The 13264-nt window shown below is 40.4% G+C and overlaps 1 protein-coding gene across 1 annotated transcript in view; it reads right to left on the reverse strand.

Annotated features, from left to right (window-relative positions):
- Positions 1-8054: 8054 nt before the first annotated feature.
- LOC110971801 (glutamate dehydrogenase, mitochondrial) overlaps positions 8055-13264 on the reverse strand; it is a 33051-nt gene continuing 27841 nt past the window's right edge. The window contains exons 10-13 of the mRNA XM_051959643.1: positions 12747-12870; positions 12559-12650; positions 12415-12477; positions 8055-10460 (exon numbers count right to left, since the gene is read on the reverse strand). Of these exons, the coding sequence (XP_051815603.1) occupies positions 10341-10460; positions 12415-12477; positions 12559-12650; positions 12747-12870 (399 nt within the window). The 3' untranslated portion in view covers positions 8055-10340. The remainder of the gene's footprint in view (positions 10461-12414; positions 12478-12558; positions 12651-12746; positions 12871-13264) is intronic.

The raw sequence follows: 13264 nt of genomic DNA on the forward strand, positions 1-13264 counted from the left end.
AGCAGAAGGGGACTCGGCCTGCAACCTCAGGGGACTGAACTGTGGAGTCTGCTCACTCTGGACTGCTGGAACTGTTGTATTTTTACTATGTGGATTGTATGCATTATTTTTTTCATATTTTATGTGAAGATACCTTTGCACTGGCAGTGTTTGTGTTCATGTTTGGAATTTTAATGTGGAAAAATGAATAAAACTATATTAAAATATTCTGAGTAGAACTTTTCACCCAGAGTCTTGAAGGGTATTGTCTATGAAAAAATGCATTGAACACGTAGATCCAGCGTAGTGGAGCGAAATTCACTTTCGAGGCACTTTTTCCATGGTCCCAATACAGCCTAGATGCATATAGCATCGTTTCGATTCTTTTTTTAGGAACTTTTGAAGGCGGTTTCTTTGTCTTTCTTTTCTTTTCGTCATATTCGCTGGTATCTCTGCTAGATACAGTCGACGCCATGTTGGATGTTTATCTGATACCACAGCAACAAGACTCGGCTCCTATTGCTCCACGTGACCAAAAACCGCTGCACGCACTGCAAATCCTAGTCCGCCCGTATAAATATCACTACACCACAGTTAAAAAAGACCGACACAAAAACACTAATTATTAAAAAATGACTGGAAACGGTGAGTAGAAACTTTTTTGGGTACTAATTAGCAATAGATATATCTTATAAAGCAGAGTTCATGTAGATCCACTTGAGTGGAACGAACCAACACACTCTCGTTCAGTCAATACAGCCTAAAGGGGGAGGCTCTGAAAACTGGAGGACAACTTCAAAGACATTCCATTTGCTGACAAAGGAACTCTGGACTCACATCAAAACTAACAAAGACAATCATCCCACAATTCTGGATTCAACATTCATTTCACAGAACAAATTAACTTTTCAAAAACTTAACGGTCAGTCTACATTATGTCTTGCCTTTAATCTTTTAATTGGTATCAATATGATGATTTGTAACACGTCTGCCATCTACATGATCATATTTGGTATCGTTCTGATTCCCTATCTGTCAGTAATAGAATTAGGTAAACCAGGTTCACCATATTATAATATTTTGGGAGGTACAGACACCAGAAAATTATCGGCCAATGTATTTATGTGAGAGACATCTGGACTTCAGCCCTCCCCAACAGAGGTTGGCCCAGATGCCTCCCTCCCTTAATGAGATGCAAGAATCCGTTTTAAAAGACCATGTCTGAAAGCACCACATTGAGTTCTCCTGACTATTGAAGTCTACTTGTTATCCGTCGTTCCAAGGCTCCACTCTGTCCACCGTTGTTCCGACCCGCTTCCACAGGCTGACCAGACCACAAGCATCATCGTCACCTTCGTCATCATCATCATCATCATCATGCATGTACCTTCCAACCACTGAATACTTGGTGCATTCGTCTAAATTCTTATAATTCCTAAAATCATTAATTGGGCAAACTTTGAAACTGACATTCCCAAAAATTTATGGCTGCTTTCAGGCGTGGTCTCCTAACTCCTTCCTTCCGGCGATCCATATTACAACGTAATATTCTCCCAATATTGTGTTGTAATATTGGGCTCTATTCTGTTCCTTCCCTGTCATTCACATTCCACTCATTGTGTTAGTGTCTTGTGTTGTTTGTGTATTGTTGTGTTCTTGGCAGATAGATGTCATTAGTAGTTGTTGTCTTGTTTTTCTGTTAGTAAATAAATTTTTTGTAACTTACCTAACTTAGATATTCTGCTGGTCGAAAACCAGTTAGACTACTGAATAATTCTGCACAAAGTAATCTTAACCCATTAACAGTACATTTCACAATTTCGTGGAGAAAACAATTTAAACCTTAAAACATAAACTAAGAAATCCTACACTATTTATGCTTTTTGCCCTGATAAATATTTGGGCATTTAAAAAATTTGGATGCTTATTATTAAATTCCTTCAGTGTGAGTCCTGAAATCCAAATGATTTGGGATTAAAGCTTCTGTTTTGAAAGAAATTCTATAAAAAGATAAAATAAAACAAGAAAAACAAACAGAGCGACATCTACTGGACTTTTTTTTTAGCATTATGTACCTCAACTGAGTGGTAGAGATGGCTGGAATACGTGGAATTCAGTAAAATATTTTTTCAATAAGATATAGTGAGTCAAAATGTGCTCTATCAAATGGTCGAGCTGAATGTTAAAGGGTTAAATAAAAAATAGAAAATGAATAAATAAAGAAAAACAGTAAAATAGCCAGACTACAGAAAAATAGATTAATACAGATAAAACAGGGAAAGAATGCAGAAATAAACAACAAAAACCTGGGGAAATAGTTTAACGGAGAAAACGTGAAAACAAAAAGATATTTAATAATAACAGAAAAAGCACCAAAAATAAAAACAAACACTGAAAAATAGCAACAACGGAATAAACTAAAAAAACTTTTTTTAAAAAGAATCTTTATATATATATATATATATATATATATACACTGCTCAAAAAAATTTAAAGGAACACTTTTTAATCTAAGTATTGCATCAAATCAGTGAAACGTGGGATACTGATCTGGTCAAGTAAGTAGCTGAGGGGCTTTTTAGTCAGTTTCAGCTGCTTTGGTGTTCATGAAATTAACAACAGATGCACTAGAGGGGTAACAATGAGACAACCCCCAAAACAGTAATGAGTTTACAGGTGAAGGCCACTGACATTTTTTCCTTCCCAATATTTTCCGACTGTTTTTCACTAGTTTTGCATTTGGCTAGGGTAAGTGTCACTTCTGGTAGCATGAGGCGATACCTGGACCCTACAGAGCTTCCATAGACAGTCCAACTCCTCCAGGATGGCACATCAATGCGTGCCATTGCCAGAAGGTTTGCTGTGTCTCCCAGCACAGGCTCAAGCGCATGGAGGAGATTCCAGGAGACAGGCAGTTAGTCTGGGAGAGCTTGACAGGGCTGTCGAAGGTCCTCAACCCATCAGCAGGACAGGTATCTGCTCCTTTGTGCAAGGAGGAACAGGATGAGCACTGCAAAAGCTCTACAAAATGACCTCCAGCAGACCACTGGTGTGAATGTCTCTGATCAAACAATCAGAAAGAGATGTAATGAGAGTGGTCTGAGGGCCCAGCGTCCTCTAGTGCCCGCTGTGCTCGCTGACTGGCACCATGGAGCTCGGCTGGCATTTGCCATAGAACACAGGAATTGGCAAGTCCAGCACTGGTGCCCTTTGCTTTTCACAGATGAGAGCAGGTTCACCCTGAGCGCATGTGACAGGCATGAAAGGATCTGGAGAAGCCGTGGAGAACGTTATGCTGCCTGTAACATTGTTCAGCATGACCGGTTCGGTGGTGGGTCAGTGATGGTGTGGGGAGGCATATCCATGGAGGGACACACAGACCTCTACAGGCTGGACAATGCATTCTGACTGCCATTAGGTATCAGGATGAAATCCTTTGACCCATTGTCAGACCCTACATTGGTGCAGTGGTCCTGGATTCCTTCTGGTGCACGACAATGCCCGGTCTTATGTGGTAAGAGAACTCATGCAGTTCCTGGAGGATGAAGGAACTGATACCATTAACTGGCCCCCATGCTCACCTGACCTCAATCCAATAGAACACCTTTGGAACATTATGTTTTGTTCCATCCGACACCACCAGGTTGCTCCTCAGACTGTCCAGGAGCTCAGCGATGCCCTGGTCCAGTTCTGGGAGGAGATACCCCAGGACACCATCTGTCGTCTCATTCAGAGCTTGTCCCAGCATCGTCAGTCATGCATACAAGCACATGGAGGCCATACAAACTACTGAATACCATTTTGAGTTGCTGCCAAGGAATTTCATCAAGATGGACTAGCCTGCCACATCAGTTTTTCACTTTGATTTTGGGGTGTCTTGAATTTAGCCCTCCTGGGGGGATTGATAATTTTCATTCCCATCAAACAATGTGGCACTTTTCATTCCTAACGCATTATCCAGTCCATATCGATGCTAATATCCAGTTTGTTTTTCTCCCATATAGAAATATGATGTATTTGGTGTGTCATCTGGAAGGAAAGGAGAAAAGGAGACTTGGTGGTGGAATGAGGAGGTGCAGGAGTGGATCCAGAGAAAGAGGTTAGCTAAGAAGAAGTGGGACACTGAGAGGACTGAAGAGAGTAGACAGGAGTACAGGGAGATGCAGCGTAAGGTGAAAGTAGAGGTGACAAAGGCCAAACAAGGGGCTTACGATGTTACGATGACTTGTATTCTAGGTTGGACAGTAAGGAGGGAGAGACTGACCTGTATAGGTTGGCAAGGCAAAGAGACAGAGATGGAAAAGACGTGCAGCAGGTTAGGGTGATGAAGGATAAGGATGGAAGTGTGTTGACAGGTGCCAATAGTGTGATGGGAAGATGGAAAGAGTACTTTGAAGAGCTGATGAACGAGGAAAATGAGAGAGAACGAAGAGTAGAAGAGGTGACTGTTGTGGACCAGGAAGTAGCAAAGATTAGTAAGGATGAAGTGAGGAGGGCATTGAAGAGGATGAAGAATGGAAAGGCACTTGGTCCTGATGATATACCTGTGGAGGTATGGAAGTGTCTCAGAGAGGTAGCAGTAGAGTTTCTGACTGGGTTGTTCAACAGGATCTTAGATAGTGAGAAGATGCCCGAGGAATGGAGGAGAAGTGTGCTGGTGCCCATCTTCAAGAACAAGGGAGATGTGCAGAGTTGTGGCAACTACAGAGGAATAAAGCTGATGAGCCACACGATGAAGCTATGGGAAAGAGTAGTTGAAGGGCAGAGGTGAACATCTGTGAGCAGCAGTATGGTTTCATGCCAAGAAAGAGTACAACAGATGCAATATTTGCTTTGATGATGTTGATAGAGAAGTACAGAGAATGTCAGAAGGAGCTGCATTGTGTCTTTGTAGATCTGGAGAAAGCTTATGACAGGGTGCCCAGAGAGGAACTGTGGTTTTGTATGAGGAAGTCTGGAGTGGCAGAGAAGCAGGACATGTATGAAGACTGTAAGACAGTGGTGAGGTGTGCTGTAGGAGTAACAGAGGAGTTCAAGGTGGAGGTGGGAGTACATCAGGGATCAGCTCTGAGCCCCTTCTTGTTTGCTATGGTGATGGACAGTATGACAGACGAGGTTAGACAGGAGTCTCCATGGAGTATGATGTTTGCAGATGACATTGTGATCTGTGGTGAGAGCAGTGAACAGGTGGAGGAGAAGCTAGAGGCATGGAGGTTTGCCCTGAAAAGGAGAGGAATGAAGGTTAGCCACAGCAAGACGGAGTATCTGTGTGTGAATGAGAGGCACCCAAGTGGAAGAGTGAGGTTACAGGGAGAAGAGATCAATAAGGTGGAGGTTTTTAAGTACTTCGGGTCAACAGTACAGAGCAATGGAGAGTGTGGAAAAGAGGTGAAGAAGCGTGTACAGGCAGGCTGGAACGGCTAGAGAAAAGTGTCAGGTGTGATGTGTGTTGGAAGAGTTTCAGCTAAAATGAAAGGAAAGGTTTACGAAACTGTGGTGAGACCAGCCATGTTGTTTGGTCTGGAGACAGTGTCCCTGAGGAAAAGACAAGAGGCAGAGCTGGAGGTAGCAGAACTGAAGATGCTGAGGTTCTCTTTGGGAGTGACCAGGATGGATAGGATCAGGAATGAGTATATCAGAGGGACAGCTGTTAGAGGCTGTTAGAGGCTTTGAAGATAAAGTCAGAGAGGCCAGACTGAGATGGTTCGGACATGTCCAGAGGAGAGAGTGAATATATTGGTAGAAGGATGCTGAGTTTCCCCACTGCCAGGCAGGAGGCCAAGAGGAAGGCCAAAGAGGAGGTTTATCGATGTGGTTAAAGAGGACATGAAGGTAGTTGGTGTGAGAGAAGAGGATGCAGCAGACAGGGTGAGATGGAGGCAATTGATTCGCTGTGGAGACCCCTGAAGGGAAAAGCCGAAAGGAAAAGAAGAAGAAATATGATGTATTTTCAAAGTGTTCCTTTAATTTTTTTGATATATATATATATATACACACACACAATATATACACATATGTGCAATTTAAAGCTCTTGTTTTTTTTTCCATAATTGCCGTTCTTTCTCATTGTATTTTATTGTATTTTTATCGTATTTTATTCTATTTTATTTATTTATTTATTGTAATATATATATTTTTCTAAGCACCAAATGGAGCAGCACTCCCAATTTCATTGTATACCCATTATACAATGACAATAAAGGCTTTCTATTCTATTATGTGTATATATATATATATATATATATATATATATACCGGGCTTTGCAAAAGTTCTGTTACACTCGGTTTCATGATCTTTAGAGATGTTTACATGTCGGAGTGAAAAATTCCATTAAATAAACTGAAAGTTCTACCTTATAGGCAGGTGTCATTAATACAATTTTTTTCCTCCGGTGAAGTTGTATCAAGATGGAAGTCAAAAGAGTTGAGATATCTGCTCTCCTTCGTGCTGAACATCAGTCGGATGACCGTCCACAGAGTCGCTAAAGATCATGAAACCGTGTAACAGAACTTTTGCAAAGCCCGGTATATATATATATATATATATATATATATTCACCTCTTTTAGTTTTTCCTTTTTAATAAATTTGCAAAAATTTCTACATTTCTGTTTTTTTCTGTCAAGATGGGGTGCTGAGTGTACATTAATGAGAAATAAAATGAACTTTTTTGATTTTGGTAAATGGCTACAATGACACAGAGAGTGAAAAATTTCAAGGGGTCTGAATACTTTCCGTACCCACTGTAGGTAGGTAGGTAGGTAGATAGGTAGATGTAGATGGACAGATGGATAGATGGATAGATGGATAAACAGGGAGACAACATAGAAATAAAATACAAAAAATCAGGGGGAATAGTTTAAGAAAAAAAGATATAAAAATTAATAATTTAAAAAAATTGAAAAAGCACCAAAAAACAAAAATACACTGAAAAATTGTAAAATAAAAGAAACCTGAATAAAGGTAAAAAAAAGTTTTGTTTTTATTTAAACAGTTAAAATTAAAAACACATATTGAAACTAGAAAGGCACTCGGAGAGCGCATACCTCCGCCATGCCGTTTGTCTGTCTGTTTGTTAACAGCATAACTCAAAAAGTCATGGACGGATGTTCACCAAATTTTTACAGGATGTCTCAATTGGCCGCCAGGCCAATTGTCCTTCGACCTTCAAAAAATTCCTGGATCCAGACGGTGATTCGGATCACCTCCAAAATCTAATCGATTCTTACTTGTGCTCTTCCGGACATCCTGTAAAAAATTTGGTGAACATCCGTCCATGACTTTTTGAGTTATGCTGTTAACAGACAAACAGACACACAGACACACAGACACACACACACACACACACAGACACACACACACACACACACACACACACACACACACACACACACAGACAAACTCCGGTGATTACATAACCTCCTGGCGGAGGTAAAAAGGATGAATGCAGAGAAAATGTACACACACAAAAAATCTGGGGGAATACTTTAAGGGAAAAAACACGAATAACAATTTTTTTTTTTTTTTTTAATTGAAAAAGCACCAAGAAAAGAAAAACGTAAAAAAGTGAATAAACTTAAAAAAACATTAAAATCAGACAAAAATAATAAGATATATAAATAAAATAAAAAAGGAAAAAGATAGATAGAAAACTCAAAAGATGGAAAAAATAATTAAATGATTTTGTTCCATTATTCTAAGGTTTCTGAAGTGTAACTACTGCAAATTAAATTCTAATTAAAACCAGAAAAATAACCTGACGGATAAATATGATCATTAAAAGTCAAACAACAAGATTTAAAAGGAACAGTAACATTAACATTTATTTCCTTTTGTAATTAAGTTTTGTTTTTTCTGGATTTTTGGATCACAAAGTTCACACTGTAACACCGAAAACGTGTTTTAGTTTTGATTTTCCAACCTGGAATTCCGATTCCTGTCAGCAGCTGGAATGTCTGCTTTTCTTTGGTTAAATCAAGTTTAAGTAGAATTGAAGAAGCTGCTATAAAAGCACGTCTGACACTGAAACATAAAGACTCAATAAAGCTTCAATCAGACAACAGAAACTCGTCCAAGTGTCTCTTTCTTTGTTTTAATTTGTGATTTTAACAAAAAAGCCATAAAAACTCTGTCAGACAAAATCAAAGCAGTAAAAAAAATCGTCTGAAAGACAGAAAATAAACTTGTTTTCCCCCCTTTCATGCAGCATGTTTCGAGCAAAATCCCCCCGTTTTCCACCAGAGAGATGAAGCTTCACTTTACCAGGTAGCCAAGCCTTCAAGCAGCTCAACTTGTGTTTGCATAGTTTACTTACTGATTACAACAACTTTCTGAATGTTCAGAAGGAAAGTGACAAAGTTCAGCATCAGACGTTTAAGGCAAACTCACAGAGATTTGACAACATGTGAAGGACTCATTTTAACCATCCATTCAGTGCTTAAAATCAAGTCAACAGGCTACAATTGGAGTACATTTTTGTTTGTGAATCACTGTAATCCTGCGAGTGTGTATCAATGTGTTAGCAAGCAGCTCACACATTAATTATAACTGATTAGCTCCAACTGATTAGTCGACCGAAGGAAAAATATCATTGTTTTGGTCATTTTCAAAGCAAAAACTGTGCAAAAACTCCAAACATTTCCAGATTTATGCATCTTTGGAGGAGAAAATCTGCTGCTTTTATCGTCATATTTGGTTGTAAAAATGAATATTCGAGAGCTTTTAGATGCACTAAACAAAACATTTGTAGTTGTTTTCATAGACTAAACTATTACTTGCAGCTTAATATGTCTTGACAGGAGAAGTTAAGATGCCTCAAATCTGCTTTAAAGTTTTGGGACTCCACGTTTCATTGTTGCTCTGCAGAAGAGAATGGAATCACTCCGACGGATGATTTTGGAAACGACGGGTAAATGGGATTTTGCAGATATTGCTCTTAGATTACACAAAAAATAGACAGAATAGTCCTTTAATAAAACTACTTTTGCACATCCAAAGGCAGTAAATACTAAAGCTAGAGTCCTGAGGCACATTTGCACGGTATTATATAAAAAGAAGATAAATTATATGAGCTCTACTGGAGACAAAGTGTACAACAAGTGGCCAAAAGCACGTGGATACCTTATCAACAAACTGACACTCGTTTGTTTAGATTTTAAATCATAATAATCTCCCTCGATTGTGATTATTAACTTGCACCATCCCTGTGAAGTAAATCAAAAAATCGGATATTTTAAAAAGCATAAACAGCAAAAAATTCTGTGAATTCAACTTTTTAAAGTGAGAAGTGAATGTTAAATTCAAACATTTTTGATTTTTGGCTGCTTTTTAGCCACTTTGGGTAAACATTTTTATTATTTCTTTTATTGCATTAAGAGCAAAAAAGGTTAGCAATCTGCAGTTTAACTCGTAAAAAAATTGTTAACTGCAGCCCTGTTTAATAGCAAATCTGCTTTTTTTTTTTTAAGTCACTTCGGTGTAATATCTGCTCATTCTTGCTCTACTCTACACATTGTATGGATTTCACTGATTATTTTTTGATAATAGTTAATTAATTGCAGTTTTAGTTAAAAATGTTCATAATAATTTCATGATTGTTAAAAAGTTCCCGGTTTTTTTGTGTCACCCTGTATAATCTACTAGCAAATAAACCAGAGTGTGTTACTAGAGGACTTGGAAATAAAACCCTTTAAACACTTTAAAGTTACATAAAGGAGAGGGAAAAAAAAAACTTTTTTTCCATTTTATTTACCCTTTTCTTGTTTTATTTGAGGACTTGAAAAAAGTACCATTTAATTAAGAAAAGGGTAACTAAAAGAGGAAAAATGGGGGGGGAACAATATTATTTTGTATGTTTTTTTATCTTATAATGAATAATCTGGTGACTCTACAGGTTGGGAATCTTTGGTACAAACAGTTTCAGCTCTGAGTTTTTTAAAATGGTGTCCATTTACTTTTAGTTGCTCAGTGTGTCACAGGCAAACGGTAAAAAGTTCCTCTGTGAAGTTAAGGCTTCTATTTTTTTAGATAATTCCTCCTGATATGTGCACAAAGCAGCAGAGCAGCGATTCAGGCGAGCGAGGGGACATTAAAGCTGTGAACCGCAGGTGTATTCTAAATCACAGAAGAAGAAGAAGAAGGTACACAGATGTGATGAAGAGAAGGAATGAACGCAACGAGATGAACTGCAGAACGTAAACGGATACCAATTGAAAAGTGAAATCCTGCAGAGGTGATAAGATACAGACAGACAGACAGATAGAAAGGTAACAGTCAGACTAGTAACAGACATTCAGGTAACAAACAGTCAAACAGGTGACAGATAATCAGACAGACAGGTAACAGACGTGGATGGAGGAGGGTCTATGTGAAGATGAGGCCGGCCTCGCTGTAAACCTTGAACACCTTCTCGATGGCATTGACATACGCGGCCGTCCGCAGGTCCAAACCCAGATTGTACTTGTTGGCCGTTCGCATGATTTGCTGCACCCAAGATGGAGAAGAAATAAAAAGAAATTATATCTATCTATCTATCTATCTATCTATCTATCTCTCTCTCTATATATATATATATACACACACACACACACACACACACACACACACACACACACACACACACACACACACACACACACACACACACTCACACACTATTTGTTGTGTTTAATGTACACTGCTCAAAAATTTAAAGGAACACTTTTTAATCTAAATATTGCATCAAATCAGTGAAATGTGGGATACTGATCTGGTCAAGTAAGTAACTGAGGGGCTTTTTAGTCAGTTTCAGCTGCTTTGGTGTTCATAAAATTAACAACAGATGCACTAGAGGGGTAACAATGAGACAACCCCCAAAACAGTAATGAGTTTACAGGTGAAGGCCACTGACATTTTTTTCTTCCCAATATTTTCCGACTGTTTTTCACTAGTTTTGCATTTGGCTAGGGTAAGTGTCACTTCTGGTAGCATGAGGCGATACCTGGACCCTACAGAGGTTCCACAGACAGTCCAACTCCTCCAGGATGGCACATCAATGCGTGCCATTGCCAGAAGGTTTGCTGTGTTTCCCAGCACAGTCTCAAGTGCATGGAGGAGATTCCAGGAGACAGGCAGTTAGTCTGGGAGAGCTTGGCAGGGCTGTCGAAGGTCCTCAACCCATCAGCAGGACAGGTATCTGCTCCTTTGTGCAAGGAGGAACAGGATGAGCACTGCAAAAGCTCTACAAAATGACCTCCAGCAGACCACTGCTCTGCACTACTCTGATCAAACAATCAGAAAGAGATGTAATGAGAGTGGTCTGAGGGCCCAGCGTCCTCTAGTACCCACTGTGCTCACTGACTGGCACCGTGGAGCTCGGCTGGCATTTGCCATAGAACACAGGAATTGGCAAGTCCAGCACTGGTGCCCTGTGCTTTTCACAGATGAGAGCAGGTTCACCCTGAGCGCATGTGACAGGCATGAAAGGGTGTGGAGAAGCCGTGGAGAACGTTATGCTGCCTGTGACATTGTTCAGCATGACCGGTTCGGTGGTGGGTCAGTGATGGTGTGGGGAGGCATATCCATGGAGGGACACACAGACCTCTACAGTCTGGACAATGGCACTCTGACTGCCATTAGGTATCAGGATGAAATCATTTGACCCATTGTCAGACCCTACATTGGTGCAGTGGTCCTGGATTCCTTCTGGTGCATGACAATGCCCAGTCTTATGTGGTAAGAGAACTCATGCAGTTTCTGGAGGATGAAGGAACTGATACCATTAGCTGGCCCCCATGCTCACCTGACCTGAATCCAACAGAACACCTTTGGAACTAGGGATGTGCGCGACTAGTCGTTTAACCGCCTACTCATTTATTAAACGTTTAGTATTTCACTAGACGGTTAAACGCTGCATTAAGCATCATGCACCTTGTTCTTTGCGCCTCTGCATCGGCTTCCGTGTAAACAGGCTGAGCAGCCAGGGAGAGAATTGCTCCTCCTCCCCTCCCCCTCACACGCACACGTAGGGGGCGGTCGACCTCCGGATGACACGTTCATTTCTCCAAACCAACACTGCCTGTCCGTTCACACCCCCCCTTGAGTCTCTCACTAGCCTCATCTGTCCATGCCTTCACAGTCCTCTTCTGCACAGGTCCTCTTTAGGGATGTGCGCGACTAGTCGTTTAATCGTTTAACCGCCTACTCATTTATTAAACGTTTAGTATTTTACAAGTCGGTTAAACGCTAGTGGAGGGTTGATAATTTTCATTCTCATCAAACAATGTGGCACTTTTCATTCGTAACACATTATCCAGTCCATATCAATGCTAATATCCAGTTTGTTTTATCCCCATATTGAAATATGATGTATTTTCAAAGTGTTCCTTTAATTTTTTTTGAGTAGTGTATATTTAGTGTGTATTTGGTATGTTTAATGTGTATTTTGAGTGTGTGTTACCCGTGCAGAGCGCTCCATGGTGAAAGCCAGACCAGAGTGAACGATGTCCTTCTCAGAGGCTCCCTGCAACCACAGCACATGTTTACTACAAGGTGTAGTACTGCACTACAGCATGCAGTACTGTGAGTATCAGCATGTACTTACAGCAATGCGAGCCTGGAACTCAGATGTGGGGACAACAGGAATGGCACCTCCATGTTTCCCAAACTTCCTCTCTAAACTCTCCTGGACCGACACTGCAGAGAGCAGCGAGGCGGAGATCAACAAAAATGAATAAACAAACAATTGTTGAACACACAGCGCGTGTGCGGCGTCTGACAGGTGTGACTCACTCAGCAGGTGGTAGTTTGAGTCTCGCTCGTACTTGAAGGTGAGTCGACCATAACTGACGTGATTCAGATTCTTCAACCACTCAAAGTAGGAAACTGTCACACCGCCAGCGTTCAGGTACATGTCCTGAGAAGGGGAGGAGAAGAGGAGGAGAGGGAAGGAAGGGAAGAAAATGAGGAGACAAGGCCAGAGAGAAGGAGATGAGGTATGACAAGACACAATGAGGTGAGAAAGAGAAGGGAGAAGGAGGGGATATGGAAGTGGAACAAAACAAGGAAGCAGAAACAAGGAGGAAATAGGAGATATGAGGAGGAAACAAGAAGAGGAGAAAGGAAAGAAAGTGGAGGGGAAACAAGAAGAGGTGAGAAGGAAACAAACACATTAAGAAAGGTAAAAAGGAGATGGAAGAGGAGAGGAGGAAACAAGGAAAAAAGAAGAGAAAGAGCAAGACAAAGGACAGGACAGGAAAGGAAAGAAGCAGAAGAAAGAGGAGATGAGAGGAGGAAACAAGGAGACGAGT

The sequence above is a fragment of the Acanthochromis polyacanthus genome, chromosome 15, assembly GCF_021347895.1.
Source record: "Acanthochromis polyacanthus isolate Apoly-LR-REF ecotype Palm Island chromosome 15, KAUST_Apoly_ChrSc, whole genome shotgun sequence".
Lineage (NCBI taxonomy): Eukaryota > Metazoa > Chordata > Actinopteri > Pomacentridae > Acanthochromis > Acanthochromis polyacanthus.